The 27,149-nt window shown below is 34.9% G+C and overlaps 1 protein-coding gene across 1 annotated transcript; it reads right to left on the bottom strand.

The window, feature by feature from the left end:
• Nucleotides 1-20,810: 20,810 nt before the first annotated feature.
• On the bottom strand, nt 20,811-22,808 carry LOC117175496. Its single transcript, XM_033365203.1, has 2 exons — nt 22,371-22,808; nt 20,811-22,265 (listed from the first exon to the last, which is right to left on the bottom strand). The coding sequence occupies exons 1-2, from the start codon at nt 22,806-22,808 to the stop codon at nt 20,811-20,813; spliced, it is 1,893 nt and encodes a 630-aa protein (XP_033221094.1).
• Between the last annotated feature and the right edge of the window lie 4,341 nt (nt 22,809-27,149).

Raw genomic sequence — 27,149 nt, 5'->3', positions numbered from 1 at the left:
GTTGTCTTGAAATAAAAGCATAAAAGCAAAAGAATTATTTGGCTGCAAGATTAGTTGAAGCTAGTCGGATGAGGAAATTTTTTGCTGGAAAAGGATTCCTGTTGAGACAAATAAAAATCCTCTCAACCTTAAATTTAAAAGGAAATTGAAGATACTTCAAGAAACATTCTTTTGTTTCAAGAGCACATTTCTAAGATTATTATTTCTTTTTCGGGTTTTGAAAAAATGAGAGACTATTTGTTTGTAAATGTCTTTAAAAATGTGCACAAATAGGTGTTTACATTTACTAATTAGGTCATAGCCTTCAGAAAATATCAATCATTTTCGATATTGTGAGGCAATAATTTTTTTAAAACAAATTAAAATATTTTCAACAATGAGTTGTATGCTAAAATATCGGAGCCACAGGACAAAGTAATGGGACTTGTTAAAAAAGAAAAAAAGAACAATATTCCCCTATATTTTTCCTGTCCAATGTGGCATGCAAATAATTATAAATTGGTTGAACAATAAATATACAACTATAATGAAAAATTCACGCTTTTTATTTATAAATTAGGCTAAAGCATGAAGAAAACACTACTAATTCGTGATATTGTGAGATAATAAATTGTGTAAACAATAAGAGGTAACTTCAAAAAAGTAAAATTTAGGCTAGACTTTTGAACTTATTAAGAAGTTTCCTACAAAAAAGTAAATAAGTATTTTTTTATGAATAGCATGCGGAAAAAAAACTATTTTTGTAAATTCTATACAAAACTTGAAAATGTATACTAAAGTATAAATAATACGTTCAGGAACTCATCAGAAATATTCAAGGAATACGAATTCATCATCGAGTTTGATTTGAAAGTTTTTAAGTCTTTAAGAACGACTGAAATAAATGTTAATTGTTTTTAGCAAGTTATTATTTCGTTAAATAAATTTTTAAACAAGTAAAACTTAATTTTAAAATAACCCCTGAGAACCTTGATCGGTAGATCTTCTAGTTCACGGTTAGACGTGGAATAGAAATGCGCTTTGATAGTCCTCCAACGAACGGTGCAAACTAGTTCATGGTTACGAAGAGTGGCTGCGGGAGATTGGATCATGGGTGAGGGGCATAGTACTGACAACTGTGAAAATTGCACACTATGATATGTTGAATGAAAACAGTCACTGACGCGAGTTACCACAGCAAACCCATTTATTTCAAAAGAAAAATACACCAGAATGTCTTCGCCTCCTATATGAAATAATCGAAGGCAACTTTTTCCATTTTTTAGAGGATAGTTTACATTACTGGATCACTATAGACAGTGGGAATTTTCAATTATTTGAAAAACAAGTGAAGCAGTTGGTCTTAAATTTTTGGGATGAATAAAATTTATTACTAAAACATTGTTTAAAGCCATTCGTAAGTGAGAAAAAATAAATATACATTTTTTGAGACAATGCTGAAAGTAGTTACCTTGATTTAATAAGTATTTTCTCAATAATAAATAGATTTGAAAAACTGTACGCTTATGATACGTATTGACAAGGGCCTCAGTTCAAACATTCGATGGCACAGAATCCTCAAAATTGCATAAATAATTGATTTTAAATAATTCTTTTATTTCAGAAATTTCCTTTAAAAAGTATAGCTAACTGTGGGCCACCATATGTGCTCTGAGCCCTTTAAAAGGTTAAAAATGGTTTAGTAAGACACACACACACACACATTCTTGGTTTTTTCAAATTACAGATTCTCTGTACGAATTGAAATAAAGTCTAAATCAGGGTATTTATTTAGAGACGTTGCTAGCGAATGCGCGGGATGCCGTGCCAGTTTGAAATTTTTAATTTTGTATTTTCTTCTATTGTTCCTAACAGTTTATGAATGAAAACAAGTCAATTTTTTGTGACAATATAATTCTTGCCCTCGATTCTAAAAAGGATTTTGCCACAAAGCTGGCTTCAAGGTCAAAACCGAAGGCAGCAAAAGGAAGAAAAGAGGTGGTTCTCTATCTACCGAAGAATCTATTAATGTCCTTTGGAGCTCACAAGGATGTTGAAATATTCGAAGCGAGTGCAATAAAAATACTCGACTTAATGCGAAAATTGAAATTCCGTATTACTTGAGTGCACTCTATCGGTCTATATGAAAATGACTGTTTGTCAAACGGATTCTGACACTGCTGAGATATGATGCCATTTTCGAATCCAAGTTACAATCAATAGGAAAGAGAAACCATTCGTCCAGAATTTTGAACAAAAAGCCCACCCTTCCCAGAACAGTTATTCGTCCAGTATCTTGGGTGCACAGCCCGAACACAGTGAAATGGCTATTCGTCCAGAAATTTTACAATATAATATTTTCTTGGATTTAAAATATCATTTCTATTTATCCAAAAATTCGGTGCGACTAGTAATTTTGTAACAATACAGTTATCATAAAAAATAAAATTTTGAGGATCGAAACATGAACACCATTTTCTCCAGTTTTTTTCATGCGTTCATAACTTTAAATCAAAATATTCAAAATGATAAAAAAATGACATAATAGTATTTCAAAAGTTATTTTAAAACCGAGAAATTGTAATTAAAAAATACCAAGTGTATAAATCTCCGGAAAATTATGGCAGATAAAAATTCTCTATGATTGATCATTATTAGTGATTGGTCTTACCAAGAACCCCTTTTTCTAGTGGAAGGAGGGGACAGTTGAGTGACCGGTCACAGTACAGTGATCAGTCACAATCGCTGCCCTTCCAGTACGTGGGGGGGGGGGTCGCTAGGATAGTGATCGATCATGCTTGCCTTCCTTTCCAGGTTGATGAAAAGGGAGGGGGTTGCCAGTACATTGATCGGTCACAAAAGAGTGATAGATCTCACTCGAAACCCTTGCTTCCAGGATGTAGGGAGCGGTCCCCGATTAAAAATGCTTCGACTTAAGTTTCACTTTAATTTCCCCCAATCAAAACATGCTGAAGTCGAAAAATTCGACTTGAGCATGTCTCAGTTTTGAGACGGAGCAAGACTTCAATTTATGTCTCGGATACAAGTTTCTATCTCTTGAAGACATCAATTTATTTCTTGAGTCAAATTTGTATGACTCCAACACGAGCGGTTTATAACTTCGAATGTATACCTGTCCTAAAAAAAAGGGTCTTTATGATTGTCATAAAAGCTAACCTTTGTTAATCATTAAACAATCTTGTATATGTTGTTTGTTTCTACGTATTTCTAACGGCTTAGGAGATCCTTATAGAAAGTTACAATTTTTATATTTTTGAAGAAAATTTTCAAGGGTTATACTCGTACAGATCGACAGATTCTGAATTTTTGAATTGAAAATAACTAATTTAATAATTACAAATTTTTTATTCATCAAGTTTAATTTAATTTATAAGCCGAAAAAGGTTTGTATTAAGGCACGTTTACTTCAGACAAGTAAACGTCGTCTTAGGCAAGACAAGGCTTGACTTGAGACAAGTAAACGCCGTTTTTCCTGTCGTGGCCATAAAACTAAGACGAAGGCTCATGTCTAGACTCAGTTTTGAGACGCAGCCAGACATCGATGAATTGGAGACGAACTCAAGACATATTCAAGTCGAACTTAAGTCGAAGCATTTTTAATAGGGTCGTCAAATAGGTATTGACAAGATTCACATCAACGCGATCGTTCACGCTCGATACTCTTTTAAGGTTATTGTTGAAGGGGGGTGGGGGGTGCCAGTATAGTGACATTCACAATAGAGTGATCTTTCACGCTTTACAGCCTTTTCCGATTGTTAAGAGGGGAATCCGTACCAGGTTGTTGGAGGTGGGGCATGGGGGGCACCAGTATAGTGAATGGTCACAGTTTTGTTATCAATCACACTCACTATCTTTTCTGGCGGAAATCTTCTTCATCGTTGTACCATTTTGTAAAATACTGTTCTATCGGCGAAATTTAGAAATATTCTGAACGAAAACTTACGACCTCTCTGAAAGTATCATAGACCTATCCATCCGAATGCAAAACTGTCGCTGAACGTATCACGTAATCATTTAGAATATTTGTTTTAATTATAATTTATTTTGAATATGTTTTTTCATTGAATTTTTTAACGATTAGATTCCAGTGCTAAATCTGAGAGTTAGCTAGTTCTAAGAAATATTTTGCAGCAGACAGCTATGTTAGTTCGACTAAAATGCCTACTGGCTAGTGATGTGCACTTTAAATGTAAATGAAAAGGTAGAATAGCACATAAAAGTCATCTCGTTCTCAAATCTCTCTACACTGGCTACTAAATTTGGTTGGAATCGTGTTCTCGACCTGAATAATAGTTTCTTTTCCTCGTTCTTATATAAAGATCGCTTCGACTTGGTGGGTCAAGTCACATGACCCTCGTCTTTGAGGAACTTTGGGAAAATATAGAATTGCAGTCGCGTTGACGATGTCATTATTTAGTATAGAATTCGAAGCTAAAACTTGTATAATGCTTTGCATATTATTTTACTGCTATTCTTCTTTTCTAAGTGATGTTCGAATTTTCAGTAGACTTTTAAAAAAGGGATAATATAATTGCAAAATTACGAATGATGTTCAAATTGAATTTTTGGTTGTTGATATTTATGATTGAAAATTTTCCAATCTTAAAAAGAGCGGCGGTTTAAGATTTTTTTAACTTAAGCACTGCATTAAGAAATGTGCAGACTTTAATATAACGCTTTCAATCAGCTTTCAATACTTAATTCTAGAATTAGTAAATGTTTCCAACATACATTTGCAACAATAGGAAATTTAGATTTGTTTTCAAACTAGTCCTTTTTCTTTGTCGTTATATTCACCATTCCTCGATTTGTAAACTAACGAACAAAACTATCATTCATCATTTTCTCGGCCAAGACATTTTTAATTTCTTGTTGCTTTGCTTATTTTCAATAACTTTATAAAGAATTTAATAAATAAAATTAATTAAAATCGTTAATGAATTCTGATTTTCTCTTGATGAATAAGGAATTCGCGGTTGATTTGTCAATATGAATATCGATATGCAGGAAGTCCCTGTTAATCACGCCTCAAGATTGGAGAAGACGAAAAAGAAAAGAGAAAAAGAAAAGAGATATGCAGAAAGAGAATCATTTTGACCAGCTCGAAGAACATCTTCAGCACAATGATTCTATTCAGCCTCAGAGTCGTATATTTATTCGCGAAGTTGAAATTTAATAGTCACGTTAGCAATTTACGTATCTGAAATGTATATTAAAAATCTATCATAATAATCTGAGCCATAATTAGAAGCTTGCTAATAAATGTTAAAACTTTATTGAGACCCGATGTTCTGTTCTGATATCAAGGAACTAACTCGCTCTGTATTTAATTTCCCTTTAATATACATAATTAATTAACTGAAATATAATATGAGCTCACAGCAAATTGAATCCAGATTCTTGTTTATTCTTGAATGTCAGTTACAAATAATTGTTTTATAAACTTAGTAAAAACCTCGTTAAAAACCGATGTGACAACACGTCACAAAATGGGCGCATTTCATTAAAACCGCGACGGAAATGCGAAAAAGTTTTGTGATGTGGACTACCGGCCTGAGTGTGAAAATTTAATTTAAAAGCTCGTTATTGCAGCAAAATCTGCAGCACTCAAGTTTAAATTTTCCTATTAACCTCGCTGAATTTGTGACTGCCAACCTTTGATGTTCTTGTAGCGTAAATAATGAATCTCATTCTCCAGATTTCAAGGAGTACTTCGTATATGCTTAAATGATATTTTCAGTAAAATATATGAAAGATTCAGATAAATGAAAATCCTTAGGGAGAGTCCATTAATTAATTAAGGTTTCTTTAGGGGGGGGGGGGGGGGCCTGAAAATCTTAAGAATCCTTACTTGAGGGCAGGAGCGAGAGGTATACAAAGAATTTCTTAAGTAAGTTTCCTCTTTCTAATTATATATTTAAAAAACGAAATTTCGTAGAATCCTGGGTAATCTTTGCAATCCATCAGATCCCGTGCAATTTTAAAAATTATCCTTATAATTATTCGCTTCTTTAATAATTCGATTTTTTTTAATGATATTCAAGAACCTCAACAATATTTAAACAATCCACAACTAAAATAAGATCGCACTGTTTGTTTTGTAGCTAGAAAATGTATCGTTTTCTGGTTTACAATAAAAACTATTGTTCTCCGTGATAACAAAACTTCCTTTATGTATACACTTATGACATTTAGGCGTCAAGTTAATAGATTCATAGATTTATATGGGCCTGGCCGTACCACTTCGTGAATACATTCGTATAACTAACGGGAAAGTAGTAACTGGTTTTGTAGTTCCCCAAACCTAAGCTAATACTTACTAACCTGACTGTCCCGATGTCCGCTCAGATATCAACTGACTATTTCCTCACTAAAAAGAGCCTCATTAGGTCCCTCATCAGTCGACTCATAATCTGGATCTCGTCTTCTTTTTTTACGTGGTTTCTGTCTTTTATGCCAGTTATCCCTCCTGGGTACACAAATTATCGCTTCAATATACGAGCCTATCTGCCGTGATATTTAAGAAAACAGTATCTACAAAAACAGCAAACCGAGATAATTGATGAAAACTATTAAAATCATTATTCGTGTAGACCGCTCATTTAAAATACTTTTTAAATTTTTTTTATCGTTTTTGGCTAGTTTACAGGTGATCTTCTCATTTTAGAAAAAAATTGAAGAAATTGTTAATTTGTTATAAAAAATGCAGATATTTCAAAAAATGTGCACCGAAATTACGCAAAAACGCCGCATCTGTAGAAACTGCTTTCTTGAGAACTCCCAGCCTCAAAAAGCAGCCTTGGTTTTCGCAAGAAAGCAGTATCTACGAAAAATTTGGATTTACGGCTGGCTCGTCTTATTAATTAATTTTAGAAAATATTTATTTAATTAAGCTTTCTTTATTTTCAAAAATAGGACGTTTTTATATTATAAATATTATAAATTTAATATTTTCCGATTAGAATTTTTAAAAATGTAGTATTTAAAATTCAAAGTAATGAAAATTGTATTTCTTTTAAATAAAATGCTTAAAAAAAATAATAATAATTAAATACTTTTAAATTTTAGTAAATTTAAATTTGAAGCGATTAACAACTTGGAGGAGTAAATATATTGCTTCCTTTTCACAATTTTTATCATTATTTGTGTTTAATTTGCAATTTTGAATAATTTTATTTGTAGATGCTGCGTTTGCTGAGGTCCCATAATTTCAAGAAAGCAGTATCTTTGGACTCCTTTCTTGGGTAACATCATGTCCTCTGAGAGCAGCCGGTCGGTGTTAGGGAAAAACGCAGTGTCTGAAAGATACTGCTTTCTTGCGTAATTTTGGGTGCCGTACGCGAGCCTCCGTGTTACAATTCGTGCAGTTACGGAAAATTTTCTGTACTGTTTTATTACCTAACACGACTCGGCAGAATTAAAAGATGCGGCTTTTTGTACTAATTATCAAAAAATTATCTTTAATTTTATTAACAATTTTAAAAAACAATTTTCATAAACGGATGTATCTTTTTTAAGATTCCAACGATATAAAAAACTCATTTTCGATTTTTTGTAGATACTGCTTTCTTAAATATCACGGCAGCTCTGTGATCTTTCTTTCCAATTAGCTTCAATTTTGCAATTTGTATTATGGAAAATATATAATATTAATACCCAAAAACGTCCGAGAAGAGGTTGGTAAGCGACCTCAAGTAAGGGGCCATCCATATACCACGTGGACAAATTAAGGGGGGGGGGTCGAAATTCCAGGGCTGTCCACGAGAGGGAAGGGGAGTCAAAAAGTGGTGAAAAATTGTCCACGTGGTATATGGATGGCCCCTAGGCGTAGGCTTCAGCAGAAAAAATTTAATTTCAGTTTATTTTATCCTTATCCCCAAAGAAAATCAGACTGAAGAAAAAGCTTCAAGCAGAGGAGTCTTTTGATTCTTTAATTTTCTTACCCCTTTCGCCTTCACCTCAAGAAATGGTTTGCTTTAAATTCAGAATTTAAATAAGGAGCATATTTTGCTCAAGGTTCTTAGTATTTTTCTATGCTCCTCAGTGATCACTTTAACCCTAAAACGTAAACAAAGCTGCAGTTAAGACCGGTAATGTTTGCATTAAGATAAGAGAAGAAAAGGAGTTATTTAAATTTTCCACTGAAAAGGACCGGTGCAAATGGAGGCAACGTTTTACATTAACCCATTTTCCGAAATATGTACAAGAGATATTATATCCGTGCAGAAATTTTGGTGTGGCGCCGGTCGGGCCCCTATCTGGAAAAATGTGGGCCCGATAAGGTAATCTGTCTAGCGCCAGACCGTAAATGAAACGCCCTACCTGGCCTGGGCCCAGATCGGGACATTCAAAATGTGGACCCGATCTGGCCCAGATATGGTTCCTTTAATTTTTTATTTCTATAATTAGTAAAATTCCAAAAGTTTTATAATAATATTTTTTCATCTTTGCATTTTACAAAACTCCAATTTTTACTATTTTGCATTATATATTATTCTACATTATATCTCATTTTTAATATACTACATTACATAATCTGTTTGTATTGCTTGAATTTATCGATAAGAGTTTGCATTTTGAAGAAAACTATTACGCCTTGACAAACAATGTTCAAAATTAGAGCTATTGCAAACACACAAACACAAATGAATTCTAATTATAAATATTTTTGAACCTTTCTAATATTTTTTTGGAATGATTTTTGTTTGAGTAATACACATGGGGCACGTGGAGTGAGATTTAAAAAGTAAGGTTATGTTCGAGAAAATATATAACGCATTTAATTTATAATGTTACTAATCATGAAATTCATACATTTGGTATAAGGTGATCTCTATTTTCAGAATATCAGCAACAAAATATAAAATTCTAAAAAGCTGGAAAACATTTTTTTATTTACAAAAATAGTAAATGCGCTCAAAATGACGACGCTTTCTCGAATGCATTGCTGGAAATCTTCAGAAGTTAAAAATGAATTTTGATGTTGATTCTGGCGAATTAAAGCTTACCTTTGCCTTCATTGCGGATATAAGAAATCTCACCAACAATTCTGTGATTCCGAACTTGCAATCTACTATTGGCTTTTGGCTTTTTAAGTTATATGAAAGAAATACAATATCACGATGTTAACAGAAAACTTGACATAATCTTGTCAAACCTAACCCGACCCGACGTGGTTCTGACGCGAGCCACATCATCTGCCCCCTTGGGGCCACATGTAGACAATCCTATCAGGCCCAGATTGGAACTCTGGAATAAGTTGGGCAATTTCTGCACGGGTATTGGAGAATAAGAAGAGAAAAATAACAATAGCGTCAAGAGATTTTATGAAGTAATTTTGTACACGATTACAGCTTTCCAATGAAGCGGAGACAAATTTCCCATGGTTTCACATTTTTCTATTCAATCCGGAGATTACTGGCCACCTTTTCAAAGAAGCCTGGCAAATGCTAAGCGCTACCAAATGAGATTGGAATTAGTGAGCCCTACAATACGAATTTCATTTTTTAAATATTGGAAAGTATTCTCGGATCTATAATAAAGTGTCAGCCGTATAATTTTTCCTTATTTTTAAATTAAAGGCTTCATTAGCCTTGTATTTTCTATCGAATATAACATTAGGGATTCCGAGGAACATTAGAGACAAAATTCAATTTGAAATGTTAAAATGTAAATATTTTTAAACTCTAAGTGCATGGCATTACAATTTATGGGATTGCATAGGTGGCTTCATACATTCAGAAACGCTCGTTTTCTCGACGGAAACGCTAAACGGATGATGGCAGTTTTCATTGACGTAGTTTTCCTGTCTCTGACTTAATCGCCTTCCTTGTTATGTCACCAACGGCAGGCAAGTGATGCGATCGATGTTGACTTCGTAACGAGAATTGCATCCGAGGAAATCACCATAAAATGCAGTTGATGATACGAAAGTCCACGTAAAATCCAAAGCAAGATACGCTCGAAGGAAATTTCATGGAGAGCTTCGTTAGTGGTACAGAGAAATATTTGATTAGGAAAATAAGATAGGATGGAATTCGATTAATGAACTTCAATTAGTCTTATTATTTTCAGAAACTATCGATCAATTTGTTAGAGATAATACTTTCTATAGCAAAAATAAATAAAAATTGTGGGAGAAGTTGACAATCTTGTAAACGCAAATCGTTAATTCTATTTTCAATACATGTAAGTTTTATCCAAACGAGATATTATTATGGTAAAAAATAATATTTATCTTAATCTATAATATTGAAACTTTGATTTGCCTTTAACCCCGCCCTTAACTTTTGGAAAATTAAAGTCCTGACAGTTTGGAAAAATCGAGCCGCCTTTTTACGTATCATTTATATTCCAGAAGACAAAATCTCATTGTACAAAATTAAAGTCATTTCCAAGATAATATCCAAGATATTCAAGAAATATTTTTTAATTGTGCAGAAATTACCTTTAGAGCATGCAATTTTCTATAAAATGCAAAAGGATGTTAATATCGTAGTCCTCTGTTTTTAAAATCCGAATCTTCAACCATTAGCCTTTTTGCATAATTATGCAATTTTTGTGTTGAATAGATATCACACTGTTCCAGGCTAATATGAATATAAAATTTCCCTTTTTCAATATCTTAGATATTAACTGTTAATATCACACATTTTATACTTTCAATTAAAACAGATTTTACCCTTTAATATTTTGTATGTTGAATAGAAGATATTAGATATTATGCCGTAATACCAATATATTATGGTTTAATATCCAAGTGTTTAATATCTGCTTTTCAATATCTATTTTTCTCCGTGTATAAGTTTAAGAACTATATCGTAACTATATAAAAGTCTGGTTTATAAATTCCGTGACTCTTACAGGTCTTCAAGGCCTATAACGTAACAAAAATTACTTTCACGTGGTAAAAATTACCCACCACAATGTGTATGGTCACCATGCCAACATTATTGTATTTTCTAAGTTTCAATGTTTAAAAAATTCGCCTTTAACCACTTGAATATTATCCCCAAACAAAAATTCACTGATATTTTTTCTGTAATCAGACTATGATAATCTTCTATAGATCTATTTCATTCACTACATTGAGGTTTCTACATACACTGTTAGAAAAATCTGTACGAGGTTTAATATACATGTGTGTGAAGCAAATATGCACTACTACTACTGAAATGTAACATATATTGTTGTAGTGAATTTAATATACATGTGTATTAAATTTAATATACAGGTCAGTATAGCAATGTGCGTGGAAACTCAACGTGATTTAATTTCTTTAAATCTTGTCAAATATTATCAAATAAATTAATAATCTAGAATCCGTCGACTAAATTGTTATTCATTATGAAAGAGCAATGTAAAGGTAAAACTTTTTTCTAATTTCGGTCTAAATAGTCAAAATTTAAGGCGAAGACAGTTAATTGTAGGATAGGTCTGTCATTTATTTGCTTGATTGAACTTTTCGACTTAAAATCCAATTTTATTTCTGCTTAACAGGAGAAGGTAGCGTGTTTTATTATTCACAATCGAAAATTACTACTAAACTTATTTTGAATTTGTTTTCAAAATAGAATTATGAAAAATTTCAAGAATTCAAAATTTAGGGAGTTATAATGGCTCAGATGGTATCGTGATTGTCTTTTATGCGTGAACACCTCCAGACTACTGTAGACTTATTTTATTTCAAAGCAAGAGTCTTAGTCGTTTAACAATTTCAAACTGGAAAATTTTCTCAATATAATGATTTGACATTAAAATATTAGAAATGGTAGAAAACTTTCAATCTTAAATCATTAACCATTCGAAATTTTCAAATTGAAAGCTTTTATAGTCATCAGTTCGAAACTTTTAAAATTTAATCTTTAATTTCGAATTAAAAATTTTGGGAAATGAAACAATTTTGCATTGCAAGCGTTAAACATTAAATAATTTTGAACTGGAATATTTGAAATAGTACACTTTCGATAAATGTCTTCAAAATTAAACAATTGAAAATCTAATGTCCAAAATTGGGTGCTTTTTTAGATAGTTAAAAATGGTAGAATAACCAAGGCAACTGGTATTTTTTTACAGTATTAATTAGGTATAATGCACACTTTTCCGCTAAAACAGTTGATTGATGGATTCTATATAAAATTTTTAAATTTTCTAGAAATTATGTATTGCAGGAAATTATGCGTAAATCTAAAAAATATCTCTTAGCCATCACAGGTCAAGAGTTATTGTTCGTAAAAAAACACCCTTTTCGTTATGTTCAGTCAAAAAAGTCAAAAATTTTGTGTAAAATATACAAAATTTTAAGCTTTTATGGACCATGAGTTATGACCATGTAAATTTAATACTTTCCATTAGGAAAGCTCTGTAGTTACTGGAAAATGTACTGCGATTGTATTTGAGCATTTTTATGGCATATATACGAAAATTACTTCCAGAATATCCGTTGTCGAAAGTGAATGAAGAAAAAATTAGAAATTAACTGGTTTTACACTGTTTATTCGTTATTTATAACAAATGGTCATCAAAGGCTTAATTTTATAACATTGTATTAGAAAAATATAAAAATTGTTACGCAAAATGAACTCTTTTTCACAACACCCCAGAAGTAAAATCTCAGACGCTTTTTTTAGTGGTTTTCTTATTAGAACTTCATAAATCGTTAAGTGTAGACATTTATGGTGTGAACAAAATATGAAAAGAGCTTTTTAAAAACAAAATTTTATCTGAAAATATAAACAAAAAAAGTTTTTTTAACAGTCATTAATAACGTACGTACATCCAAAACAGAACTATTTAAAACAAACTAAACACAAATAATTTGTCCTGAAAAGTAGGTATAAAGTGGTCAACTTCTAAACACCATAACTTACGACCTATTGGGGCTAGGTCATTGTTGTTTTAGAATTACTCGAAACTGCGTTTAATTTAATTCAAATCTCTAACATTTTTTTTGTAAAATAAAAAGTTTCCAAGGTATAGGCACAAACTTCATGATTGGATTTCTTAACCCCTTTTTTGACAAATATGGAGGTTCTTTGAAGAGTTTTTTGAAAGAAAGGATTCTTTTGTCTTCATAGCTTTTTCAGAGTTGTCTCAAGCTTTAATTTCCTGTTGAATATTTCATTCGAAAATGCAAAATCTTACATTTTCATCAGGGCCTCCTAATAAACCCTTTTAGCAAGAAAAATCCGTGATTCTGGACTAGAATATCGCATTAAAAATGTTAATTTAAAGCACTTCTAATAAAAAGTGTTTTTCATTGATGAATTTTGTATTAAAAGCCTTGAAAATTGAATAAATAAAGTAAAACGTTTAAAAATTTAAACTTTTAAAGTTTAAAAGTTCTTATTTTTCGGCCTACGTACGTCAGTAATTGCACTATTAATGATTTACAATGTAAAACTAATTAATCATTGGACTATTGATTATATAAAAGGTGAATAATTTTACAGTCTAACCTTTACATGTACAAAAGTAAAAATTTTGAAGTTTACAGCACTTAAAATTATACAATAACAAAGCCTTCGATAATCTAAAATTTAAAGTTAAACGATTAAAAAACCTTTACTTTAAGAATTTTAACTTTTCCTCAGAAAGAGAAATTCGAATGAGCACTGGCCATTTATTTTTCTCCGTGATTTTAAAATCCGGATTAAAGTACTAAAATATTATTATAACATTAAAAATTGCACCACATAATAAAATTGCAACCCTTTTTCTAAATTTCAATATTTCTCAAGCTAGGTTCCGGGTTATATAGCAAACCGGAGTCTTAGTTGTAACAAAAAATTCCATAAAAACATTGAATCAAATCAATAAAAGTGGTTGAAATGAAAAAAATCAGATCTCTGAGAAAACGGTTTTTTATGATTTTAAGAATCAACATGATATTAGAGATGAAGTAATTTATAATTAAAAAAAATATATTATTTGTAATGGGAAAAATTGGAAACCTAAAAAAAAGACATTATTTTTATTGGCAAAATTTTAGAACTTACAAAAAACATTATTTTAACGATGCTTTTGCAATCGAATTTGCCATACTGTCTTTTCTTACCAATTAAAAAAAATTGAATTTCAATAAATGATGGCTGATTATTTCTAAGTAAACATTATTTAAAACTTTATTGTCTCCAATTTTAAAAGTAAATTTTACGATGTTTTAAATCTTTAAAACAATTTTTTTAAAGGAACAATTTTACTCAAAATTATAGAAAACTAGTAATTGTGTCAAAAAACATCTCAGAAAAAAATATTTTTTTAGGATTTTAAGAAGTAAAAAAGTATAACTGATGTCATTCCAAATAAAGAACATTATTTTTTAAGACAGAATTTAAAAACTTAGAACCAAAATATATTTTAAGAATGTTTTCTGTAATCAGATTTTTTGCCGCCTCTTCTCATCAATTTTTGAAAAATAATTACATTTTTATACATAATAGCTTATTCTTTCTGAGAAGATGTTCTCCACAACACTAATATTTCCAATTTTAAAAGAAAATTTTGTCCGTGGCTGACATCTTGAAACCATTTTTTTAAAGAAAACTTTTGTTACATGAATAATTATATTTGAAAACCTTATTTACTTATTTTAAAAAATGGAAACGGTAAAGTTGCAGGGAATGTTTACCCCGGAAAAATAAGCCATAGTTGATTGAAATAATCAACAAATACAAAAGTTGAACACAGAAGTAGGTTAACTTTTCTTAATTTTTTATTGCAATATGTATTTTTAAAACATTTCTATTAGTTTTTTTAACCTTACAAAAAATACAACTTTTCGTTTAAAAATAGATAACTCTTATCTAGTGGCTACAATAGAAAACTGCGATTTTTAAGACACATAACATTTGTAATACAACACCTTACTATGTTGCTTTAGGTTAAATAAGCAAATACAAACATAAATCACAGTGTTGTAAAAATGAAAATTCTTTAAACATTTATAAATATATATTGACTAGTACGCAGTAGTACCTGGCACGAATTAATGTTTTTATAGTTAAACAACGTTTTCTAAATGCAAAAAAGCATTAAATTTCTAAACTCAAAGTTGCCTTATCTTTAACTTGGTTCGTGCGTATTTTTTGATGTTCTAACCACAAAAATGTACATTTAAACTATAACTATTTATAGTTTATATTTATATTTATATCTTCGATATTTATAGGCACATTAATTGAAACAAACTTATTCATACATATGTGATGAAACAACAGCTAGGTCCCCGTCACCTGCTGTTCATTCACTGGACCTGCGGGGTGGAATTTTTGCTCCAATAAATGAACTCAGCGTTCGTTCACTGGAACACGGGCAATTTAAAGGTCCAGTACGTAAACACTCATTTATTAATAAAAAAAGTACTTTTTGTGAAAAACTTTGTGGGAAATTGAATAATAATATCTTACAACTATAACAGCACAACTTTGATGCAGAAAAGGTCAAGAATTTTTTTGTAAAAGCAGTGTAAACAAGGAGTTGCTTAGGCACGTACCTTATTGTGATCGACGACTTTCTAACCATCACTCACCATAATCGATGATGCTTCACATTCAACAAAATTATAAAATTATTTACGAGAATTTACTGCAATGCATTGTATATTAAACTCTTCAAAATTGCTTTAAGATTTCAAATATATAGAAATTCATAAAGACTTTAACTTTGAAAGGTTATATTTATATATTTTTCGCATTAGTGTTAATTCACTGGTGACTGTTCAGCCACTGGATCACTCACCGTATTTGGACTTATTAAAAGCCTGAGGAAAGTAGGTACTTTGATTGTACTCCTCATTGTTATGTAACTTCCATTACTCTGATTTTTTGTCATTATAAATACAAAGTTTTTACTCTTATAAGTGAATAACTCCAAATACTTTGTGAACACAGATTTAATTTCCTTCGACAGACTGTTCAACATCCTAAGTGTTAACCAAAATTCATTATTTTGTAAAAAAAAAATCAATGTAAAAAAGATCTCACAAGTGAAAAATGTCGAAAATTGTTATAATAGGTTTTCCACCTTTTTTCATTTAAGGAGGGTATACTGCAGGTCGACATAATCAGCCCTTATAAAAAAATGATATCTTTAGGATATCCCTAGGAAATCTCAGGGGTGGGCATGGGTTACCCCGAAAAATGACCTAAAAATCTATCTGCATATGCGTCTCTACTGAAAAAATCAGAAATCATCAGAAGAAATATCAGGATTTCTGACGACTTTCTAACACTTTTGTAACGTTTCTCGAAAAAATTCGTCAGAGCTTGGATTCAAAAGATAATCCTTTTGTTATGGGTCCAATTTATAATGTCATAATATTTTCCAGCTTATTGATATTATTTATGTGGATTTATATATATAATTAAAAATTTGTCATAAGGACAACCGCAGGATTTCGCCGGGAGCGGGTGCTAATCTGGAAAATTGCACCCGCTCCCAGCGAAATCGCGGTAAAATTTCAGCCGCAACCACGTCTCACGACCGTGAGATAGGTGGTTATATATATATTCACATACATATTCTCTTTTTACATATATTTACTTATTAATATTTACATATAAACTAAGTGAATCCAAAGGTAAATCTCAAAATGTTGTCAATTTTTATATAACTCTTCACTTTTCTCATCCTAATTAGAAATTTGTTAGTAAAATTGTCAGGTATCTAATTGTAGAAAAGTATGACAAAATATAGTAATTTGTTAAAATATATACAATAAAATACAGGCTTTAAATGCATTACAACGAAAATTGCCTTAAAAAATGCATACAGTTGTCCTCTACATTTTTAAATAATTAAAAATTACATTACAGTATTTTCAAAAATACTGTAATGTAATTTATGACAAAAATATTCTTCTTACTTTCACTTTTCCAAAAATACTATATTACTTTACCGGTATTACTAGTAGTACAAGAGTGTAAATTGTGAATATTATTGGATATTCGTTTCACTATTTTCATTGCAATCTAGCCAGGAAAGCGTAGCTACGCCCTATGCCAGTCCGCCACTGAACATCCTCTTATAATTATATTAATTGTTTGAAATTATTCAGTTTAAAAAAATATTACGTAATATTTCTGGAAACCACCCCGCTATCCCATCATAACAGGACCATAACAGCTCCTAATGAATCCACCCAACTCTAATAGTGTTTACCTTATGGACGAGTCCGCTTTAAGCAATAACAATTTTAATAAAGTGAAACCGAGAGATAGGGCTCCCAGAGTCTGTTCTTCCGAGAATTGACGCGGCGCAGTGGTGAGAGAAGCTGTAGGGGTAGCGTGCGCGTAGCTCACTCGCACTTGACTTTTTACTTTCGAAGTGTACCTTTGTCTAGAGAGTTAGGTCCAAGGTCAGCCCCAAACCCGGCACTCACTCTAGGGTTCACTGTAATTAGGTCAATTAAATCCGAACTTTTTCACAAAACCAGTAAAAATGTCACAGAACGAAATTACTGGGACTTTATTCGGAACCCTTATGGAATTCCAATGGGACTTTCTTTTTTTACTTGACATGGTAATTCAATTCCCAAAGACCTGTTGTAGTGTCTTTATTGTTAATTGATCTACCGACTCTCCTTGAATAATAAAAATTACCTGAATTTTTTGTAGACGGAATAATCGAATTTCTATTTGCGCGTTAATTTTCTCTAGTCTAGCCTGGCGTGTAATTTGAACTTGACCGTGGTTTTGAAACTCGACTAGTTGGCCGCCCTCCCACTGTAAATTCTATTAAAACGCGACGGTTAGGGGCACACGCGGATTTCTAACGTATTCAATGTCGCATCATTCTCGTTCCGCTGTTAACTCGCCATTGAACTTGACCGGATTTATCGCTGTCGTTGCCTCACGCGAGGCTACTGGAGGCCGTCTAATGAGTTTCAAGCGCAACTCGCGAGCTTTTCTAATGACCGAGTTTCATTATCAAGGTAGCTTGCAGAACCGTGACCTTCACTGCAAACGACACGCATCAAGGTCAGTTTCCAGCGACGCGTATGATGATTAAAATCCACTGTCTCCATTGTCGCGGAGCGGCATTGAACACTTCCGTGGTTACTAAACGATCAGCTTAATTGGAAAACATGCAATTATTATTATATTCCTACTTGTATAATGTATATAAATCTTCACGATGATAATAAACGACTTTCGTTTCATGATGATGATTCACTAACACAATCTTTGGTCCTACCTAAACGTGGAATTGTTTGTTCTGGGTCAGGGATTCTTGCGCAATTTATGAGCTGGTTTTCAACCAGGTCCGACACGCAAATTGTGTAAAGTCATTTCTACCCAGATTTGGATTTGATTATTTTGTTTTTAATATACGGGCTATTATGAGTATTTCTTCATATAAAGGTAACTTTTGCTTGCCCGTGTGGTATTTTTGCGAATGTTTATTGAATTGTTTTAAATATTATTAAATTCATTATTTTTGACTACAAAAGCATAAGAGAGATATTAATTATTTTATCCTCACGTATATTAAACAATCGTTAAATACGTGACAAAGCTACTTTCTTCTCCATTTAAAAGTTACTAAGTTTGAGAAAGATTTTCGATATCCAGGTTTATAAAATACAAATTCTGACTGTTAATTTTTAAAAGTATGACTTAAAACTATAGTACTATTCTTTCATATAGATTTAGTTTATGAGTTTTTGGCGATTTTTTTTATTCTTGCAATCATTGTTGATGTAACTCTTTGAATCTAAGTCTAAAGTATCGCGTCTGTGTATGAATTGATAATAATAATAAATATCAGAAGATTTGCCATTAACTTAATACAAAATATATTCAAGTGTCGCGTACTTTGATTAGGTGTATTGTGTGCTGCAGGTACAAAAATTAAATTTTTGCTATTTTTATTATTTAACTTGGAAGTTTCTTCATATTGGAAGATTACAAATTCAAAACTCTTGACTTCTAATCAAACTTAAGGATTGTATAAATACATTTTTTAAATTGAATCAATTTTAAATTTTAAAAATACATATTTTTAATTTCTAAATTCACGTATTGAATATCGGCCATTTCGACCATTTTCAAATTTTCAATTAATCTTATTGGATTAGTTAACTTGAGTGTAAAAATTATGTAATCAAATTCGGATTTAGCTACACCAAAAACTTGAGCATTAAATTCATTTTTGCGTAAATCAGATCACTACACGTAAAGAAATTTCTATTTGGCCGCGATCGGGGCCAGATCGCGGATGTAAGACACGCCCAGACCGGGACCAGAAGGGGACTCCCGATCAGTTATAAATCAGCCTCATTATAATCTATTTATGAATTTTGCGGATGAAATTCGAAAGTACTATCGGCAAGAAAATGATAGGACTGCCTTTAAGGCTTAAAAGCTCGGCCAAAAAAATGCCAGCGCAATAAAAAAATAGTCATATGAAAGCTAAAAGTGTTCTACATAAATGAGCTTGAAGAAGTTTATGTAAACAAAATTTTGTACTGCTCAGACCCCAAAAAAAAGTTAGAAGTACAAAAATGTAAAACTATATTATCTTCAGTTCTAATACGAATATTAAAGCGATTCAAAAAGCAAACTGTAATACACAGGCTCTGTATTAATTTTCAATCATCCGGAAGGACGTATTAGTCTTATTTTTTGTGAAAATCGCGATATTTTTATACATATTTTTGTTGGAAAACAAGTGCCAGAAAGCAGGGGGGACCCTTTTTTACTGCCGACCGCTCGTGGCTTTCTTCAACCCGTGGTTCTGAATCCTTGGGTGGCACCTGGAACGTCCTCGGTAGCAAAAAAAGGGTCTCCCCTACTTTCTCGCTCTTGTTTTCCAACAAAAACAACAAGAAATTTATAAAAATATCGCGATTTTTACCAAAAATAGGACTATCACATACTTCCGAGAGATTGGAAATAATCACAGAGTCTATCCGTTACAGTTTGCAGTTTGAATCACTTTAATATCTTTATTAGAACTGAAGATAATATAGTTATACATTTTTCTTTACTTTTAAGCAACAATTTACATTTTTCAGTCTCAAAAGCACAATCTTTTTTTTACATAAACGTTTTCCTGCGTATTCACGTAGAACACTTTTAGCTTTCATATGACTATCTTTTATTGCGCTAGCAATTATTTAGTTACGTTGTTACACTTCAAAAACAGATGCCCTACATTTTCCCGCCGATGTAAATGGTCCTCTCCTTTTGACGGCCATCTCAATCTTTGGAATTTCCATGAAAGATTTCGAGATTGCTTAGAACCTCCGTAGTTTCAAATTTAGCAGGAATAACTGCTGAAGAAAATATATTTATATATAAGAGCACTAGTATTTTAAGTTAAAGTTAAAGCAGTACGGGCACGTAAAGAAAAGGTTTTAGCAAAAAGTGTTATTTCAGGATCACAAGTTAATTTATAATCGCGTAAAAAATAAGGAGAAATCTAGTGAAATAGAGATTCGGGATAAATGAATGTTTGTAACACACGGAATTAAACAAAAAAACAGGGTTTATTAAAGAAAATCGAAAAACTCGTTACTGCACAATCAAAAGAATAATAAAGTTAAAAACAAAACAGGAAATTGATTTAAATATACGGAAAAGACAAAAGGTGATAATATTCGCACAATTCAATAAGGATGCTCCGCCGATATTCAAAGTGATTGACGTGGGCGGTCGATGCTCTTGTCAATCACGAACTGACTGTTAGGACGCTACTCTTGACGGTCCACCCCTCTCGCTTTCTCTTTTACCTGGCCCGTCGGAAAATCTTTTCAGATTTTCCGGTGGGCCCCTTTAGTGACGGATCGTCAAGAATAATTTCCCTGGTTACCAATGGCGTTCACGAGATTCCCCCTCCTGCATTCCTGTACCATCCGGAATACTATTTCTTTTTACGAGAACGCACAGTTTCGTAGCTGGCCTCTTGTACGTCCCTGTAGTCGTCCGTACGTCCGTAACTCGGACGCGGCCATCCTTGCCAGGATAAACAGCCGTAATGATCCCTCGCATCCACTTGTTCCGTAGAAGCTGGTTGTCCCAGATAACAATCAAATCTCCGACTTCGAGATTCTCCGTCCGTCGGTACCACTTTCTCCGCCGGTTGAGTGATGGCAGGTACTCTTTCACCCATCGATGCCAAAATTGATCAGCCAAGATCTGCGAGTGGTGCCACTGCTTTCTGAGCACCAGGTCGTCAGTTATGAAGACTTCTGGTGCTCCGGGGACCTTATCGTGTTTCCTCCACGGCATTAGAAGATGGTTGGGTGTGATGCTCTCTGGGTCAGCTGGACCATCTGAAACATAAGTCAAATGTCTTCTGTTCACCGAGAATTCGGTTTCAGCAAATAATGTTTGAAGGACTTCTTCCTTCGGTACTGGCTCCTTTAACGTAGCCTGTAGTGCTCTTTTCACGGAACTTACGAGCCGTTCCCAGTTTCCACCCATGTGCGGACTTGCTGATGGGATGAAGTGCCATTCTACTCCATTGATGGCAGTTTTTCGCAATATCTCGTCCTGATCGAACTCCTCTAGCGCTCTTCTCAGTTCTATATTTGGGCCAACGAAGTTGGCGCCGTTGTCTAAAAAGAGTCTAGTCGGTTTTCCTCGACGACTGATCATACCTCTCAGGGCTATGGTCATGGAGTCCGTTGATAAAGAGCTTGCAAGCTCCAGGTGTATAGCTCGTACATTTAGACAGGTGAATAATACACCGTACCTCTTCTCGTGCCTTCTTCCTATCGTCACCTGGAATGGGCCAAAGTAGTCCACCTCTGTATTGGTAGAGGGTTCGATGAAAGAATCAGCTCTCATGTCGGGTAATGGAGCCATTTCCGGTTGTATAGCCTTTGCCTTCCGTTGTGTGCAGGTCAGGCAATTGTAACCCTGGGCTCTTACTGCGCTTCGGATCTTCGTGATCCAGTACTTGGAACAAAGATCATTTATCACTCGTTCTCGCTCAATGTGTCCTGATTTCTCGTGGTAGAATGCGATCAGGAGCTGCACAATTGGGCTTCCGCCATTTAGAATGACAGGCTCCCGCATGGATTGATTGTACGCGTTGTTTCTTATCCTGCCGTTCATTCGCAGTGGTCCGTCCTCATCCAGCTTTGGTGAAAGTTCCAGGATCTTCGAAGTAGGTACGAGCTCTTTATTCTGCTGCAGCCGTTTTCGCTCGTCCGCGAAATCCTGTCCTTGTGTTAGTTTTAGCACTTCCTTTTCACCCTTTTCAATTTCTGGTGCTGTCAACTCCCTGTCTCCTATTCCTTCTTTGCCACGACACTTCTGTATGAAGCGAAAAACTCTCGGTATCGTACAGATCAGTCTGGTCCATTAAGTATATCTGGAAAAATTTATAAGAGGTAGTTGCTGTTCGTCAAGAAAAAGTACAAACTCTCGTTTGAGTTCCTTCTCTGCTTTCTTCGAAACTTCTGATTTCGAAGTCTCCTGCGGCCACTCTTGTTCTTTTTTTAATAAAAATTCCGGACCCGTGGACCATCGACAGGAAGAACCTATTTCAATGTGTCCCGTATCCCGAGTTGCATCGTCGGCTACGTTAATCTTTGTCGGTACATACCTCCACTCATTTACCGAAGTCAAGTCTAGCACCTCAGCTAGCCGATGCACTACGAATGGCTGATAATTCCTTGCATCCGATCGGATCCAGTTTAGCACTGTTGTCGAGTCGGTCCAAAAGATTCTTTTTAGTATCTTTAGAGTGTGCTGTCTGATAATTGTTTCAGCCAGTCTACTACCCATCACTGCTGCCTGAAGTTCTAATCGCGTAACGGTGAGCGGTTTTAGCGGCGCGACTCTGCTCTTCGACATTAATAGAGTCGTATGTGAGTCTGCATCTCCCTCCAGTCGGAAATATCGGACTGCTCAAAATGACTGTGTGCTCACGTCGCAGAAAATGTGAAGATCAGCTTCACGTAACTCACAGATTCCATTCAAAATTCGAAGTTTGGTCGCTTTTCGCAAGTCTTCAAGCAATGTTGTCCATTTCAGCGTCAAATCTTCCGGAAGTAAGGTATCCCAGTCGATTCCGGTTCGCCAGATGTCTTGCATGAGGATTTTTCCTCGAATAGTTATGACTGATAAGAGTCCGAGTGGGTCAAACACAGACACAATTATTTTTAGGACTTCTCGTTTTATCGGTCTCTTTTCTCCACTCAATAAACGACTGTCTATTCGCGGAAAGTTGACGGTAGAACTAAAAATATCTTTTTCCTGTGACCATGTGGCCCCTAGGCCTCGAGTGAATTCTTCCTCTCTGTTGGCTACTTCTATACATCGCTGCGCAACGGAATCGATAGGAAGTGCAGTCAAGACTTCCTCTGAATTCGATATCTAGTTCCAGATCTCGAATCCTCCTTCATTGTGAATGTGCGCTACCTGTTTCGCTTTCGATACAGCTTCCTCGACGGTGTCTGTACTGTCAAGGTAATCATCCACATAGTGACGTTCAATTATTGCGCGACCAGCCTCTGCATGTACATTCCTATATTCTTCGGCGTTGCGATTTTTTATCTCCTGCGCAACGTATGGTGATGAAACTGCCCCGAATATCATCACTTGCATCTGCAGTGTTATCAGTTCTCCCGTCTGATTATTCCGACCTAAAAATCGTTGACTCCCGCGATCCTCTTCTTGAATCCGTACCTGATGGAACATCTCTCTCAAATCCCCGCATATCGCTACGGGTCGTTCGCGAAATATAGAGGGAATTCCGATCAGTGAATTATAAAGATCGGGTCCGTTTAAAAGCCTGTCATTAAGACTCACTTCTTGTGCCTTGGCTGCAGCATCCCAAACTAGACGAATTTTTCCTGGCTTGTTAGGGTTCGTAACTGCAAAATGAGGCAGATACCAGGTTTTCGGGCCAGTCTTCTTCTCCTCTTCTGCAGTCAGTATTCGCGCATTTCCCTTTGTGCAATATTCGTCGATTTTTTATCGTTATGGGCCTTGAAAACGGTTTTCTTCTTCAGCGTACAAAACCATTGCTCGGTCATATTCCTACTGTCAGGTATCTCGTCGTTGTCACTCTTCCAGAGCAGTCTTGTCTCCCAGTGGTCACCCTGTCGACGAGTAGTTCGGTTCAGGATCTCTTCTGCTCGTTGATCCTCCTTGGAACGCAGAGCCTTGACTCGAATATCAACACCAAAGCTCTCTACATTCCAAAATTTTCTCATTTGATGACCAAGGTCCTCATCTTCGGTCTGATGGACGAACAGTATACACTCCTCATTTACTCCTGCCGTTGTGAAGGGTCCGTGTATCGTCCATCCTAAGGGTGTGAGTGTCGCGATGGGTTCGTTCATCTTTCCTACGATAAGTTGCAATGGAATCATGACATACGTGTGATCTTCTCCGATCAGGATTTCGTGGGTGACTCCAGCGGTGTCTGGAAGTTCCATATCTTTTAAGTGTGCCCACTCAGCAACATCCATCTCAACCAGTTGACACGGCAAGTCAAGGTCTTCAAGGATCCGAATATCTTTCACATAAAACGTGCCAGCATTCCCTCTGATCTTCACTGACACTCGCCTGGAGTTAGAATCTTCGTATGTCATTTGATTCATCCATTTTGAGTGCAATGGGTCAACACGCCCTTGAAGGCTTAATCGACGCGCTTAGTCATTTTTTATTATCGCCACGCACGAGCCTGAGTCTAAAAACGCGTGGGTGGATACATGACCTTTCGGGCCTTCTAAAGTCACCGGCACGATTTTCATTAATACCCGCCGTTTATTTTTTTGAACGGTGTTAATTTGCTCGATCAAATTTATTTCGGCCTTCTCCGAATCTGAACGTTTAACGCGACTGTCTGTGGGAGTAGGGGTTTTACTATGCTCGTAATGTGAGAGAGGGTGATGTCCTCTAGTGCAAATGTTGTTACCGCACTGCTTTCGCTTGCACTGTCGCATAGGATGTTTATCCGACAAGCATTTAAAACACGCACGCTCTACCGTGGTCCACTCCCACCGCGCATTTACGTCCAGTTTTTTAAATTCGTTGCAAATCGCGATCGCTTGCTTATTTTCACAGTACGAGCACTTGCCATCCTTTGATTCAATGTTGTCTGAAAAAGTAAGCACCATCTTACCATCCTTTATCTGCTTCCCGTCTAGAAGCGGATTGTAATACGCGCCTACTATCGCGGATTCCGCGTCGAGAAAATCGTAAACGCTTGTCAACGTTAGCGAAATTTTCATGTTCGTTATCCTTTCCCCCCATCTGTGCTTCATTGTCATTGGCAATTTGTGTACCAGTTGTTCCGCTAAGATGGTATTTGAAAGGTATTCCGGTCGTTCTAATTCTTCTATTGTCGTGAACAAATTTGTTATCGCGGTCGCTCACTTGACGATACTGTCCGGTTTATCGTCCTTTATTTTAGGAAACTCGGCTGCGATGCGTATCAACGCTTGAATCACGTGTTCAGATCGACCGAATCGTCTCTTCAGGATTTCCATTATTTTTTCGACTTTCGTTGTCATTAATAACGACCGCACTGATTCTAACGCATCCCCCTTCAGACAGTTTCGCAAACGCATCACATTTTCACTAGGTGTAAACCCGCAAGCAATAGTGGTTTGTTTAAAGGTACTTACGAATAGTGGCCACTCGGTTACCTGACCACTGAAGCTGGGAAGATCCTTGCCTATCATCTGCCTCGCGAGATACCGGTCCAGTTTTGAATCAGCATTGGAAGTTTCTTGGCATGGATGTGGAGAAGTTGCTGATTTTGTTCGCTCAGCTGTGACCATCGCTTCCCGCGATTCCTCTTGCCTTGCAGGTGCCGCTATCCACGATCGCACCTTTGATTTCGCCGACTGCTCGTTGGCACGTGACAGGTTGTCGTGATCTTTCTTGTTCTCATCTCCATCGGAGCTTGCATCTTCTAGGCTGCTTTCTTCCTTAAGATCAACCAGCTGTTGCTTGCTTCGTAGTTGGATCATTTTCTTTTTTCGTCCAAGCTGTTTGAGAGCCTCTGCTTCCTCGAATCTAAAAATTTCCTCAGCTTCACAGAGTTCTATCTCTATGCGCCTTCTCTCCCGTGCGCTGGCACTCGACCGCTTGGATTTTGTACTTCCCGCTTTTGAGTTGTGGAGCGAAGGAGGATGTGAATTGAAGTTAGCTGCAGTTTTGGGTTCTAGGGTAGCTTTCTTGGGCTTGGGCGCATTCGGCGCCTTTCGCTCGCCGTCGGATTTCTTCGGGGCTTTCTTCTCTCCAGCCACGAAGCGCTCAGGCTGGCTCCTTGCCCTGTTGCTTCTTCGCACCTCCCTCTCTATATTTTCTGGGGTGAGGATGGTATTGAATTCAGCATCAATCAATTTGGGCTTTTTCACAGCACTTACCACTGTCTATGTCAGCCACTGGTTTTTCTCGTCACTAGTTCAAGTCACTTTTCACTCACAGTTTTGATTTCACTCTTTCAAATCACAATAAATTCACTTGCGAGCCACCGTAGAATCCAACCCTAGAAGGATTCGGCTCTCGAAGGACCAATGTTATTTCAGGATCACAAGTTAATTTTTAATCACGTGAAAAATAAAGAGAAATCTAGTGAAAAAGAGATTCGGGATAAATGAATGTTTGTAACACACGGAATTAAACAAAAAAACAGGGTTTATTAAATAAAATCGAATAACTCGTTATTGCATAATTAAAATAATAATAAAGTTAAAAACAAAACAGGAAATTGATTTAAATATACGGAAAAGTCAAAAGGTGATAATATTCCCACAATTCAAAAAGGACGCTCTACCGATTTTCAAAGTGATTGACGTGGGCGGTCGATACTCTTGTCAATCACGAACTGACTGTTAGGACGTTACCCTTGGCGGTCCACCCCTCTCGCTTTCTCTTTTACCAGTATAAGTTTCCGGGAAAAGATTGCTTTTTAAAGAAAAAAATGTTAAATAATAAAAAATATTTTACTTTATAATTTTCATTCATTCCAATAACATTTTTGTCATAGCACTTCTTGGTAAAAAAATACAATCCTAATCAATTATAGCCTAATTTCTTGGCGTAAAAATTCCCTACAACTTGATTCATAAATTGAACGGGTCAAACAATATTAACTTCCGAAACACTTACATTGCTATCTAAAATAATTTAATTTATATTTATTGAAAAAAAGAAAATTGATTTGATTATTAATTA

The sequence above is a fragment of the Belonocnema kinseyi genome, chromosome 6 (assembly GCF_010883055.1).
Source record: "Belonocnema kinseyi isolate 2016_QV_RU_SX_M_011 chromosome 6, B_treatae_v1, whole genome shotgun sequence".
Classification (NCBI taxonomy): domain Eukaryota; kingdom Metazoa; phylum Arthropoda; class Insecta; order Hymenoptera; family Cynipidae; genus Belonocnema; species Belonocnema kinseyi.
Note: the sequence above shows the minus strand (reverse complement) of the source record. Positions and strands in the feature narration are given on the sequence as shown.

Coding starts and splice junctions, on each gene's coding strand:
- LOC117175496 (XM_033365203.1), bottom strand. CDS start 22,808: ATGTCGAAGAGCAGAGTCGCGCCGCTAAAACCGCTCACCGTTACGCGA. Junction 22,266..22,370: donor AGGAACTCAAACGAGAGTTT/GTACTTTTTCTT, acceptor CGCTTCATACAG/AAGTGTCGTGGCAAAGAAGG.